Genomic DNA, 13836 nt, shown 5'->3' with positions numbered 1-13836 from the left:
GGTTGAGTACAGGTTAGGGTTATGGTTTTAATATAGAAGCAGTTTCGTCTTCATGACCAATTCTTTGCATAACATCATTTCATTTTTTCTCTTCTGAAACAGGAGGACCTCCATTTCAGGAAACTGGAAATCGAACACAGGTTCTGCCATGTTGGAACAAGTGGCCATGACAGAGAAGTACGTTGTTTTGCCATACGAGGACCTGTAACACACAGGTTCCACAATTACATTTTATGGGAATGTGTGAATTGCTGAATTAAAACCCAAGCAAGTATCTGAAATGTAGATATCAGTAGATCTCCAACCAACGCTTCTATTTGTACACCAGATCACTTACCCTACAGTCAGACAGCGTGAGTCGGACTTTATATTTGCAAAGCTGGAAATAATCAAGAACAGTGATGAAGTATAGTGATGACCCAGTGATATCACGCTGTGTGCAGATTGTGTCACTTTCAAGCTTGCCCTTCAAATTCTGTGCGCCGGCCCCCTGCAGCATCAGTGATGCACCATATAATTAGGGACATTTACATTTACATTTACATTTAGTCATTTAGCAGACGCTTTTGTCCAAAGCGACGTACAAGGGAGAGAACAGTCAAGCTAAGAGCAATAAAAAGCATGGTGTAACAATAAATACTACTTTACATGAGAATTAGAAAACAACGGCCTAGAAAAAAGGAAAAAGAAGTGCAGGAATGTAACTGCTGAAGTGCAAATTAAGTGCTAGTCAGGTGCCAGTTAGGAAGGGAGGTGCTCTCTGAAGAGTTGGGTCTTAAATATATGTATATGTATATGTATATGTATATGTATATGTATATGTATATGTATATGTATACATATACATAGCTGTCGGGGCATATCTTGCCAAAAGCCAAATATCATGCTGTCTGGACTCTGTAGGCATTAATCACTGCCTGGCTGCTTGGCATTCTCACTCACTCTATTAGCAGGAAATTAATTCAATTCAATTCAATTTTATTTATATAGCGCCATAACAATACAATTGTCTCTAGGCGCTTTACAGAGCCCAGAGCCTGAACCCCCTTAGTGCAAGCACATTGGCAACACGGGCAAGAAAAAACTCCCTGTTAGTCAGGAAGGAACCTTAAGCAGAACCACGGCACATAAGGGGGGACCCATCTGCTTGAGGTCGGCCGGGTGGAGATAGGAAGGGGGGATGGGGGGAGGGTTGTGTGGCTGATTACTGACCAGCAAAAAATGGTGATGTGATGTTCATAATGTGTGAGGATGTCAGGATTGGCCTGCAGGTTCTGTATGGTAGGGTCTGATTTGTCAGCATTTCATTGCAACACTTGCCTGTATGGCACAGTTAAAAGCATAATGTAGAGAGATATTACTCATGCTGAAGCTAAATCCCCTTCAATACAGGTATAAGCTGTGGGTAGACACCTGCTCTGCCATCTTTGGAGGTCTGGATATCTGTGCAGTGAAAGCCATACATGGGAAAGATGGGAAGGACTACATCACTGAGGTGAGCACAATCCATTTACTATCAGTTTACTATCAATTTACTATCAATTTACTACCAATTTACTATCAGTTTACTATCAGTTTACTATCAATTTACTATCAATTTACTATCAGTTTACTATCAGTTTACTATCAATTTACTATCAATTTACTATCAGTTTACTATCAGTTTACTATCAATTTACTATCAATTTACTATCAGTTTACTATCAGTTTACTATCAATTTACTATCAATTTACTACCAATTTACTATCAGTTTACTATCAGTTTACTATCAATTTACTATCAATTTACTATCAATTTACTACCAATTTACTATAAGTTTACTACCAATTTACTATAAGTTTACTATCAATTTACTATCAATTTACTATCAGTTTACTATCAGTTACCACTGTCAAAACCCTTTACGAGCACAGACATTTCCCACAGGTGCAACAGACACCCCCTTTGAGAAATTCTTCCACACTGTAGCTTCAGTTAAAGGTTTCATTCTCCAAAACTGTTTTAGTATGATTAGCCATATGTTATTGATAGCAAAATCAGTATCAATAATGTATGCATTCAGAATTCCGGTGTGATCACACAATCCCCTGAACAGTAACGCTGGTGTCAAAGCAATGAGTGACTTTTCAATTTTCCACTCTTTGCGTAAGAAATGGGAAGAGCTGGGCTTTCTACGATTGTTCAAGCTCCAGCAGTCTGATTCAGGATCTATCATCACATGTGGCTATGGCATGTTTTGGGAATGAAGTGATGAATGAGAAAGACCAACGGTAACATTATAGCATTATATAGGACGCTTGTCTTTTTGCCTTCCCTTCCCATTTGAGTTTTTGGTAAACATGGCTCCCACTGCCTCTGCACTTCCAAAACTATTCGGGAAAAAGTGATATTTTCGAATGATGACTAAATAACAGGAAAGCTGTACTTCAATTTCAGATGAAAGCTATATTTTAGTACGCATTGCGTGCATGCATGAACACACCACAAGGCTGTGGTCATGCACTCCACCAGACTCCACCATGGGAGAAGAAGGGCTGAGAACCACAGTGACTGTGGATGATGCACACAGCTTGTCTCAATCGGACATGGGTGTTCTTGAGCGTCCCCACAATGGCAGCTTTTCTGATCCCTGTTATTTAAACGGTCATGGATATCTTCACGGTATCTTCACGGTAAAGCCTGTCCAGACGCTTCCATTTCTTAATAATATTGCTTTCTTTCATCTATTATGATATTATAGTGCCAACTGGTGTTAATTATGGGTATTACGTGTGTTGCCAAGTTCAAAATCTTGATATATGATATTTGGATATGAGAATAGAGAAATCACAAGGCCTTAGGGATAATGGCACCGCACTGAAAGTGTGGAATTTAATCTTGTTCAAAACCACTGACCACAAGCATTCATGCTAAAATGGTTGATAAGGCTTCGATTAGTTTCAAGTCAGAGTCTAACACACTTTTTTAACAGACTTTTCTGTTCTGCCTCTATTGTGCCATTCAACTATGTCATCCTTGCATGGAAATGAAAAAAATATATCAAACAGAGAATGATCTGAGAAATATGGGAGGAATTTCACAGGATAACATGGCTATCTGAAATGTCACAGGATAACATGGCTATCTGAAATGTTGTTCTGTCACCACAGTGGGAGGAATTACTCAGAAAAACATGGCTATCTGAAATTTCACACAAAAACATGGCTATCTGAAATTTCACAGAAAAACATGGCTATCTGAAATTTCACAGAAAAACATGGCTATCTGAAATTTCACAGAAAAACATGGCTATCTGAAATTTCCACAGGATAACATGGCTATCTGAAATGTTGTTCTGTCACCACAGTGATGCTCCAGTTTCCAGAACTGGTGGGTTTGATTGAGCAGGATGTTTGGTGTGGTCTGACGTGTTTCCATGACAATATAAACCAGTGATGATACATTCAAGTCAGTGGGCGAGAGGACGCTACACACCTCAATGGCATACGCACATGTGTGAGATATGTGATGTATACGTACACAGGAACTTTATACTGTTCAAAGTTATATTATATTCAAATACTGTATCAGACAGTAAGTTGAAGTAAGAGAAGGAAATGATACAGGATATAGGAAACTGTGTGTGTAACATATCTGATGTGTAAATTAGTCTGGAGCCACATCTTTGATGAGTTGTTTCTTTTCTGCAGATAAATCATAAGGATGGTTATAATGGTAGACTTTTCTGAAGATTAAGAATGGTTATAATGGTAGACTTTTCAGAATTAGTGGCCCTTCCCTCCACTGTTACCGGTTCTTCAGCCTTTTTGAAATTTGTGCCACTTCCACTTTTGAGTCCAACTATGATTGTATACCACAGTAATATGGGCCATCATTTACATTACATTAATGTCAAATTAAACAATGGACCAGTGACCAGCTGTAATTATACTTTTGTTTATTTGCATACATTTCCTAGGTATAGCAGACTGCTTCATCTTGAGTAATATTATATTAGGATCGATATAGACCTTCATCTTGAGTAATATTAGGATCGATATAGACCTTCATCTTGAGTAATATTAGGATCGATATAGACCTTCATCTTGAGTAATATTTGGATCGATATAGACCTTCATCTTGAGTAATATTAGGATCGATATAGACCTTCATCTTGAGTAATATTTGGATCGATATAGACCTTCATCTTGAGTAATATTAGGATCGATATAGACCTTCATCTTGAGTAATATTAGGATAGATTATAGGTGGTACTGCCACATGAAAGAGCCCTATCTTTTGGAAGCCCTATTTGAAAAACTCTTTCACATATTCTGAAATTGCGTGTATGGAAATTCTGTCCGAGTGGGTGAGACTGCGATGGCCATCCCAGAGGGAAGTGGTTGTCTCCGCTCTCACCAGCCCTGCTGATTCCCTCTGGGATGCCACGGTGACAAAGAGCTTCCGTCCTTTCCGATCTTCATATCGGGGGGCAAACGGATGGCAGGCAGGCAGGCCGTCCGCCCCGCACATGTTGAAGCACTCTGTGGCTAACCCCACGCGCCCTCCCACACTGAGGCCCTTTTATTCAGCCGCTGATGGATCGTCATCATGAGAAAGCTCTGCTTACGCATGGAACCACAGTTCTAGGAGTGTCCCTATGAGCTAGAGCTTGAAAGGGCTATATTGCCATTGTATGTGTCACATCGTCATCTTCATCTGTTACCACAGGTCAGATCACCAGGCAAGGCTTCACTAATAAACAGCTGGTCATTGCCAATCTGAACGTAGCTGTAAAATGTGTCATGAACAATTGACTACATACCCCATGAATGTTATGGTCCTGTAGTAATAGAGTTTGACTACATCCCCCATGAATGTTATGGTCCTGTAATAGAGTTTGACTACATCCCCCATGAATGTTATGGTCCTGTAGTAGTAGAGTTTGACTACATCCCCCATGAATGTTATGGTCCTGTAGTAGTAGAGTTTGACTACATCCCCCATGAATGTTATGGTCCTCCTGTAGTAATAGAGTTTGACTACATCCCCCATGAATGTTATGGTCCTGTAGTAATAGAGTTTGACTACATCCCCCATGAATGTTATGGTCCTGTAGTAGTAGAGTTTGACTACATCCCCCATGAATGTTATGGTCCTCCTGTAGTAGAGTTTGACTACATCCCCCATGAATGTTATGGTCCTGTAGTAGTAGAGTTTGAGAAAGAGGAACCAGAAATGAGGCTAGATTATTTCTGGTAGTCTGAAGACAGGAGAATAGAGCCAGCTTCCCCCCTCTGTATGGTCTGTCACCATTGGCAAGTTTTGCCTCCCTTGTCGAAGCTGGCTTGAGATGACATGGCCACTCTATGTTGCCATGGCAGCAGCATTGAGCATTTTTAGTATTTTCACAATCCCCGGGCCGCAACTGAAGCAAGAAGAAAGAACATTCTGCTGTGCATATATCTACGTGCACTAATTGGTATATACTGGTAGAATGATATCAGATATACTTCATCCAAGCTGAGAAGAGCTAAGATTTATTTTATATACCTAATTGTGCAGGATTGAAATGAGGAATGCGGATATTTCTTCTTGAGTTTGTCCAGACATTGCATAACGTAATCTTCAAATGAACAGGTGGAGAGTTTGGTAAGCTCCACTGTTTGCTATGATCTCCAGTTTGTGACATGAGCTACTTTCTGATCCAGTCATTTTCAGCATAATTTGTGTCAACACATATTAGCTATACCCCGTAGCCTAATTCCAACTGAGTTCAGAGTGAAGGCAGTGAATGTGGGATGGCCCTGCTGGACACCGGAGTCAGAGAGCACACCTCTTCAAATCAGCCTCTCTCATCAGCCTAAGGACTCTTTACCCAGTCAGAGAGCACACCTCTTTAAATCAGGCACAGCTCTTTACCCAGTCCTCAGAGCACACCTCTCCTATCAGCCACAGCTCTGTACCCAGTCAGAGAGCACACCTCTTCAAATCAGGCACAGCTCTTTACCCAGTCAGAAAGCACACCTCTCCTATCAGGCACAGCTCTCATGTGTCTGCTTGCTGTCTAGGTGGTTGGGTCTGTTCATGTGTCTGCTTTGCTGTCTAGGTGGTTGGGTCTGTTCATGTGTCTGCTTGCTGTCTAGGTGGTTGGATCTTCTATGCCTCTGATTGGAGAGCACCAAGGTGAAGACCGGCAACTCATTGCTGAAGTGGTTTTGGCCAAAATGAACCAGGCAGGGAGCCGCCCGCCCCCACGCCCTCCCACAAGGCCCATTATCACCCCTGCCCAGCCCCCAGAGGTAATCACCCCCCCCCCCCCCCCCCCCCTGCTATCAATGCGCCTGCTGAATGGTGCACTAGGGGGAATCGCTTGAAAAGTGAATTTTATTTGTCGATTCATTGCTTAAAGCGCCCTCTGGTGTAAATGTTAAATCACTCAAAATCACTTCATTCTGCTAATAGATCTCTCTAAATACTAAAACACTGTACCTTTCAGTTTAGGTTGGTTACAGGTTTTTGTTTGATTTTAAAGGCATTTCAGTCCAATAAACCTGAACTTCACACATGACATTGACATGAATAATGCCTGCTAAAGACACTGCAGTCTACCACCTGTAACCTGACCCTCAGCTAAGCCTGAAGATTGCAGATGTGTATGTCTCTTTTGCCACTCTTGCCATTTTGACTACAGCTAGTGCTTATCAACATAATTCCCCTTACCAAACTCTGGCCAATCTGTTTGATACTGCTCCGTGTCTCTCCTCCTCTGAACCCATAAGCTCAGCCCTTATCTGCTTTCTGCTCCAGGTACTTTGATGTCTGGCTAACTCTTTACCTGTGTCTTCTCATAGGGAGCCCCAGCAAAGGACGTCCTGACAGAAGCCACCAAGATCCCTGGGCAGCGACCACCACCACAAGGTTGTTTACAGTACATTCTCGACTGTAATGGCGTCGCTGTCAAACCTAAACAGGTCCAGGCACAGTGAATTGAGCCCACAAGTGACGCCTGAGTAATGGCTCATTAGGTTGAGAGGGGAAGTGTTGCCTCTGATTGCACTGTCCAGATTGCAGCGCAGGGAGGTGTAGCCATAGACATATATAGGACACATATCTATTTATGTCTATGGCTGTAGCTATGACGATGACCAAAGCTCTGCCAGGGTTGGCTGTGTGTTTGCTCCTATGCAGTTGCAGACTGTATGTACCGCTCACTTGTGTTATTGTTGAGGTATTGAGACAGTATGCACCATTCACTTGTGTTATTGTTGAGGTATTGAGACAGTATGTACCGCTCACTTGTGTTATTGTTGAGGTATTGAGACAGTATGCACCATTCACTTGTGTGATTGTTGAGGTATTGAGACAGTATGTACCATTCACTTGTGTTATTGTTGAGGTATTGAGACAGTATGCACCATTCACTTGTGTTATTGTTGAGGTATTGAGACAGTATGCACCATTCACTTGTGTGATTGTTGAGGTATTGAGACAGTATGTACCATTCACTTGTGTTATTGTTGAGGTATTGAGACAGTATGCACCATTCACTTGTGTTATTGTTGAGGTATTGAGACAGTATGCACCATTCACTTGTGTTATTGTCGAGGTATTGAGACAGTATGCACCATTCACTTGTGTTATTGGTGAGGTATTGAGACAGTATGCACCATTCACTTGTGTTATTGTTGAGGTATTGAGACAGTATGTACCATTCACTTGTGTTATTGTTGAGGTATTCAGACAGTATGTACCATTCACTTGTGTTATTGTTGAGGTATTCAGACAGTATGCACCATTCACTTGTGTTATTGTTGAGGTATTGATTTGCTTGTAATGGCTGCCTTGTTTTATAGTGTAGATTCTCGTGGAGTTTTTTGCAGGGCTTTTGTCAGTGACGTAGTATTATGTACTGACTTAAAAAAGACTACAAAAGAACACAAAACTGATTGTGCCTAAACCAAGTTCAGTCAATGTGCAGAATGTAGTAGGGCTTGTGTAGTGGTTGTCTGGTGAATAAGCTGTTTAATCTGCTTTCATGTGGGTGTGCATGTTTGGGTATGTGGACCTTTGTAAGCGAGGGCAGTGATTCATTACTTGATACAGATCTGTCTTTTTTGCATGGCATATAGAAACTGCTGAGAAAATGTACTTGAAAATATGTTTACAAGTGGGATACCAGAATGTACGCACAAAACCTGCTTTTAATATACTTTACGAAAGAGCGTGAAACGTTGGTGCGAAATAGTCTGTGATGAAAAGAATACTTGAATTAAGGATGTTGTGAGTTCAGATTGCATTTTGGTTATCATGTCCACAGTTAAGGATAAGGATATCTAACATTAGTACTTCATGATAATGGTATATCATTTTTGCCTAGTTATTCAAAATTGAGAAAAAAAATCATTAGAATGATCTGCCTCCAGTTTCAGAAGAGATCTTTAAAAACCAATATTTCCTCATTTTGAAAAACAAACCTTCATTTGGGCTCCGCCATAGAAAACACAAACAGAAAATGACATGGCAGGAAAACAACAAACATTCCAATCATAGTGTGATAGAATACATTTGACAATGAAGAGGAGTCCCTCCAAATCCCTGTTGAAATATTACCATGTTCACTACAGTCCCGGAACGTGAGGTGCAAAATATCCGTTACTGTCCTGCAATAGTTAGTAAGGACCAATATACCTCCGAAACAACGGACTGTTTAAACATGTTAGTAATAATAACGGACCATTTGAATAATGTTAGTAATAATTACAGACCGTTTGAACAATGTTAGTAATAATTACAGACCTTTTGAACAATGTTAGTAATAGTGAAGGACACTTTAAAATGCTGTGTCAACAGCAGCAGTGAATCCGGTAGCCATCAGCGGCAAACACATCCTAACTACAAAACAGTATTGTAATTTACACCAAATGATAGTGTCTTACTGCTTAAACATACATAGAGACAGATCTGTAAGATCTTACACACTGCACTGATAATCTAAAAAGCAAGAGGTCCATTTATGTATTCTGAGAACTGTCATCTTACCACTTTAAGATTGTCTTAATACAGCTACATGATGTCTGCCTGAGCCTGCTGCGACAGCTGTCATACGCATGTCAAATTATATATGAAGTCTAATTTAAGTTGGCATCAGTTGTCATTCACACTCATTCACACCTATTCCAACTCATCATCATTATCATTATTATCAATCAATTGTCATAGGATGCCATATCATGTCCACCTAAAAAGTGTCATAACGTTATATTAACAAAATAAAATAGGTAGGATAGAGGTGACAAAAGCACCATTTCCGATAGCTCATACTAGTTGGAATTCCTTCATAATTTGTTCTGTATGCTTATGTTAGTTGTCATGAAGGTCGTATTCAGTCAACATGTAGCTGTGTAAATACTGCACCAAAGTCAATTAGTTCTTTTTTTCCTCCATTAGCTTTTATTCCATATGAAACAGCATGAGTGAGTTTAGATTGGAATAGAGACACACTGTAACATTCTCAGGCATTAGAAAAACTGTGGGTTTCTTCCCTGGAAAACCTCTCAAGTACATCAGTAATCAACTAAGACTGTTGAGAAAAGTTCTGGAAAAGGATACTGTTTAACTGCATGTGAAGGTGGAGGTTGTCCATCTATAGTATTTCACCTCAGATAGCTGCAGAAAAAAGTGTTTCATATGCAAAAAAAATACACAAAAGTGACACCATGTAAACACCAGTGGAGTGATATGAGGTCTTCTTAAGCCCTCCACTATCATGTTAGACCTGCGGTACCTGACACCATACTGTGGGCCAGCTTTTGGGGATTGATGTTTTGTACGTTTTGTACGTTTTGTACATTTTGTGCATAGGCTGGTGTCAAAGACGGAACCCACAATGTTTCGTATTCCATCCTAACAAATTCTATTGTGGAATTAGGGAGTCCCTTAGTTGAATTGCATGAGTGAAAAATGATGTGTCAGAGTGGGGTTACAAATGGAACATGCAATAGTAGCTAGCTGGTGGAACAGTCTCTTGTTAGATTAGAGTCTTTTCTAATTTTATACAGAAAAGTTATTTTTGAATTGAGCCTGTGCAGAGGACAACGAACAACAACAACAACAACAACAACAACAACAAAGAGTAGTGGTGTTAAAAGTGAATGTGTGGCAGCGGATACAAAGGCAGGGTTAGGACAGATTTGATGGGCAGTGATACACCTCTTGCTTTTTGCGAACCTACCAAGCTGGCTTAATGTTCTTTCTGTCTATCTCTGCATGGCGTACCACCAAAGAAAAAAAAACTTTGCGTGTCAGATTTTGATGGTTTTGTTGAATTGAACGTGTTGTGTCTTGGAGATGAAATAACAACCCAGTTTGTTTACATAACTGTATCTGTTGTTTGTGTGGGTGTATATCAGTGATGATTTCAATAAGTCAAAAGATCCTGTTGAATGAGCCCTCGCCTTTGTTCGCGGGCAAAGTCTCATCTGATCTGCTTCTATTTGAACTACCTGCAACCCAGTGGCATTGTATGACTGAATTAAGATGTCATTGATTACAGTGACAGCACGATAAGGTACAGTATTTTGGCCATACTTATGCCAGTGATGTTTTGGGATGAGACTTTGCTCCTTACACTTCTTTAAATCCAGTGCCAAGGTTAAGGAGCACCCTATACCCTTCTGTCCTGGTACATCTGGCACACTTATGCTGGAAGACCAAACCCCAAGTTTCAGTATATGTGTATTTTGGGTTCCTTTTTAATTCAAATTCAAATTAATTTGAATTTGAATTTGAATGCTTCATATAACTAACCTTTTGAAGCAAAAACAATGTTACAAATGTTATTTACACACACACATGATGGAGAAAATGATCTGTACAGTGAGCCAAAACCACCAGATGGCACTGTTATTCTAATTGGTCTTGAGTTTTTCTCAGATTTTTGAAATGTGTCTTAGTCTTGTAGTGTTGGCACTATAAACATGATCATTTTGAAGCAGAAAACATTAGCTAAAATTGACGATGCATGTTTTTCCAAGAATGCGTAGTGTATTTGTGAATTATGATTTTTGTCTTCGTTTGTGGGTCACAAGCAACCAAGGTTGAATGTTGAAAAAAATGACAAGTTGCCTTCCTCCGCCAGTGAACATAAACCCAGTTGGCATGTACAGAAGTCCCTCTCCTTCTCTCCGTTCATGCTTGCCTGAGCAGTCATTTTGGTTGCACTCCTTGTCTTGATGATATCCAAGGAAGCATCCCATGTGTTGACTTGCTTCAATCTGTGGATATAATTGTTGTGTCTTTATCTCAACGTTCTGACCTTCATTTTATTATATTTGGTGTCTTTGATTAGACTCGGGGGGTTCCTCGTTGTCTGTAATGTGTGTAAATAAAATACTCAAACACCAGGTGCTGGATTTTAAACATCCGTTTGTTTTCTCTACCCTGCTTGCCTTTGTCACAGAGTGAGTGTGGTGATGAGTGATGAGTCTCTCTTGTGCTAAACCTAGGGGGTCCAGCGCAGGCCCAAGAGTCTCAAACTCCGAGTAAGGAGTCTCCGTCAGAGCCAGCACCCCGCGGGCCCTCCCCAGAGCCCGTGCCCAAGCCTGCTCCAGCCCCCATGACCCAGCAACCAAAGCCCCAGCAGCCCAAGCTCCAGCCACAAGGGGCGTCCGCACCCTCACCTGCTCCAGGCAAGCCCACAGAGCTACCCCCGAAACCTCAGTCCCCAAAGCCTCTGCCCCCTAAGCCAGTGCCTCCTGTTAGGAGAAACTCCAAACCTCTGCTCCAGCCAAAGCCCCAGACCCCACCTCCAGCCAAAGCCTTCCCAAAGCCTCCCCAACCTGAGGCCCAAAGCCAGGTGGTGGCAGCAGCAGCAGATTCTGCCCCTGCGCAGGTACAGTCCCCAGCTAAACCCCGGCCCCCGCCTCCGACCATACCAAAAGATCAGCCAATGACTGAAGCCCCCGCTCCCGCCCCTCCTGCCCCTCCTGCCCCTGCGGCTGCCCCTGCAACTGCCCCTGCGGCTGCCCCTGCCGATGCCCCAGCAGATGCCCCAGTGGATGCCCCAGCGGATGCCCCCGCAGATGCCCCAGGACCCTCTGCTGCCTCTGCCCAAAGCCAGGATCAGCCTCCTGTTGAGGAGCAGCCTGGAGCAGAGCAGAAGTCAACCCATCCGCTGCTAAAGTAAGAGCACCCAGCTACATGTTTTGAAGTGTATTATTATCATCTAATGAATTATGACTTACAAAAATGGATGTACCCTGTATTCTTTCAGCAAATCCCAATCCCTGACCAATGCCTTCAATGCCTTCGGTGACACTTTCCGCTCCGGCAACGAGGATGAAGCCAAGGCAGAAACCATTCGAAACCTGAGAAAGTCTTTTGTCAGCCTGTTCTCAGACTAGTGCTTATTTTATGAGTTAGCCAACAAAAAAAATGAAGCTTAACTGACCTATTTGTGTCCTGGTCCGAGATTAAGTCTATGTAAATGTACACATTCTATCTCCCTTCCTACCTGGCTTATATGTGTGAGAAGGCCATGAATGTGAAATATGGAGAGTGTTTGTACAGTATCAGTTTGAGGTCAACAAAATTGTTTGTGTTTGTGTTTATAAGTCATATTAGTCTGAACATGGCTGTCTGTATAAGGAGGGGAAAGTTGATGTACTATTGCATGGTTAAGAAACATGGATGTCATCAGTAAGAGAAAAAGGGAAGGGTGGTCGTGTTGAGTTATACTTTGTCCGTTGATGTTGTAGCCTTATCGTGACAGTGTGTTTTCCCAAAGACATGTAGCTGTGACCTGTTTTCCTTCCTTTACCCACCCCTGCCTTTGCATATATCTATAGATCAATCTCTCATAGAATTCAGTATAGAAACATTAGTTCAATAATACCTCTTTGAAACAAGTGTCTTTTAAAATCAAGCAATTTTTCCCCAGTTCCAAGGTTCCTACGGTACTCAGTGCTGCAGAGCTGCTGTGCTTCTGCCCCAGATCTTGACACTTCATGTCTTGTCCCCCCTGGCTTTGGATCCAGTTGCTTTTATCCATCAGTGCCATGTAAGAGGTAGTGTGTCCTTGCGTATCGTATCGTATTGTGTACGTGAGGTATCTCAGGAGTTTCTCTTTATTTTTGTAAATTCATTTATCTCTACCTCCATACTGTTCACGTTGTGTTCTGTTTGTACACAATATCTGCTTTTGCATGACTCAGTGGAAGATTCATTATTTTCTGTACAGGTGTCAATAAAGATGTGGTTCACCATTCTGTTTGTGTTTTTAGCGTGCTGTATGTTGGCATTGCCTACATATATCCATATGTGTCCATTCTATTGTATGTCCTTGTGGCACATCCATCAGCAGTAGCAGCAAAGCTGTCACAGTTTTACATGTTTCTGTCTGGTGCAGTCTGCTCCTGGAGTTCTAAACAGACAGAGATTGATAACAGAGACCCCGTAAGCTTGATGCTCAATCTTTGGTTAACACACATATAAAACCAGTGATCATAGATAAACAGCTCAGATATAGTATATGACAGAACATTTATGACTCTTAACACTTATTAACATTATGTGAACCTAACATGAGATAATATATATATATATTTATATATGTATGTACATATATGTATTTCATCAGCAGATGGCACTGTTAGGCACAATTTAGGAGAAGAGTGAAGAAGTCAAGTGTGCCATCTCTTTGAAATGCTCCCCAAACCATGGCTTGCATCACGATCAGATGTCAGGTCCCAAAGGCATGGCTATGGCCGTATTCTGTATTTACATGCATTCAGTGTTTATCCTGGAGTTAGTGAAGGGCGCTGGGTGTTTGTGTTTTTTCAATGACTCTGAGCTGA

At 41.4% G+C, this 13836-nt stretch overlaps 1 protein-coding gene across 1 annotated transcript in view; it reads left to right on the top strand.

Moving 5' to 3' along the window:
• Positions 1 to 13248, top strand: part of syn2b (synapsin IIb) — a 64076-nt gene extending 50828 nt beyond the window's left edge. Inside the window, exons 8-13 of the mRNA XM_031568445.2 lie at positions 103 to 177; positions 1393 to 1495; positions 6127 to 6282; positions 6835 to 6901; positions 11488 to 12163; positions 12255 to 13248. Coding sequence (XP_031424305.1) covers positions 103 to 177; positions 1393 to 1495; positions 6127 to 6282; positions 6835 to 6901; positions 11488 to 12163; positions 12255 to 12384 — 1207 coding nt within the window. The 3' untranslated portion in view covers positions 12385 to 13248. The remainder of the gene's footprint in view (positions 1 to 102; positions 178 to 1392; positions 1496 to 6126; positions 6283 to 6834; positions 6902 to 11487; positions 12164 to 12254) is intronic.
• Positions 13249 to 13836: the final 588 nt, after the last annotated feature.

Source organism: Clupea harengus, chromosome 5 (genome assembly GCF_900700415.2).
Source record: "Clupea harengus chromosome 5, Ch_v2.0.2, whole genome shotgun sequence".
NCBI classification, from domain to species: domain Eukaryota; kingdom Metazoa; phylum Chordata; class Actinopteri; order Clupeiformes; family Clupeidae; genus Clupea; species Clupea harengus.
Note: the sequence above shows the minus strand (reverse complement) of the source record. Positions and strands in the feature narration are given on the sequence as shown.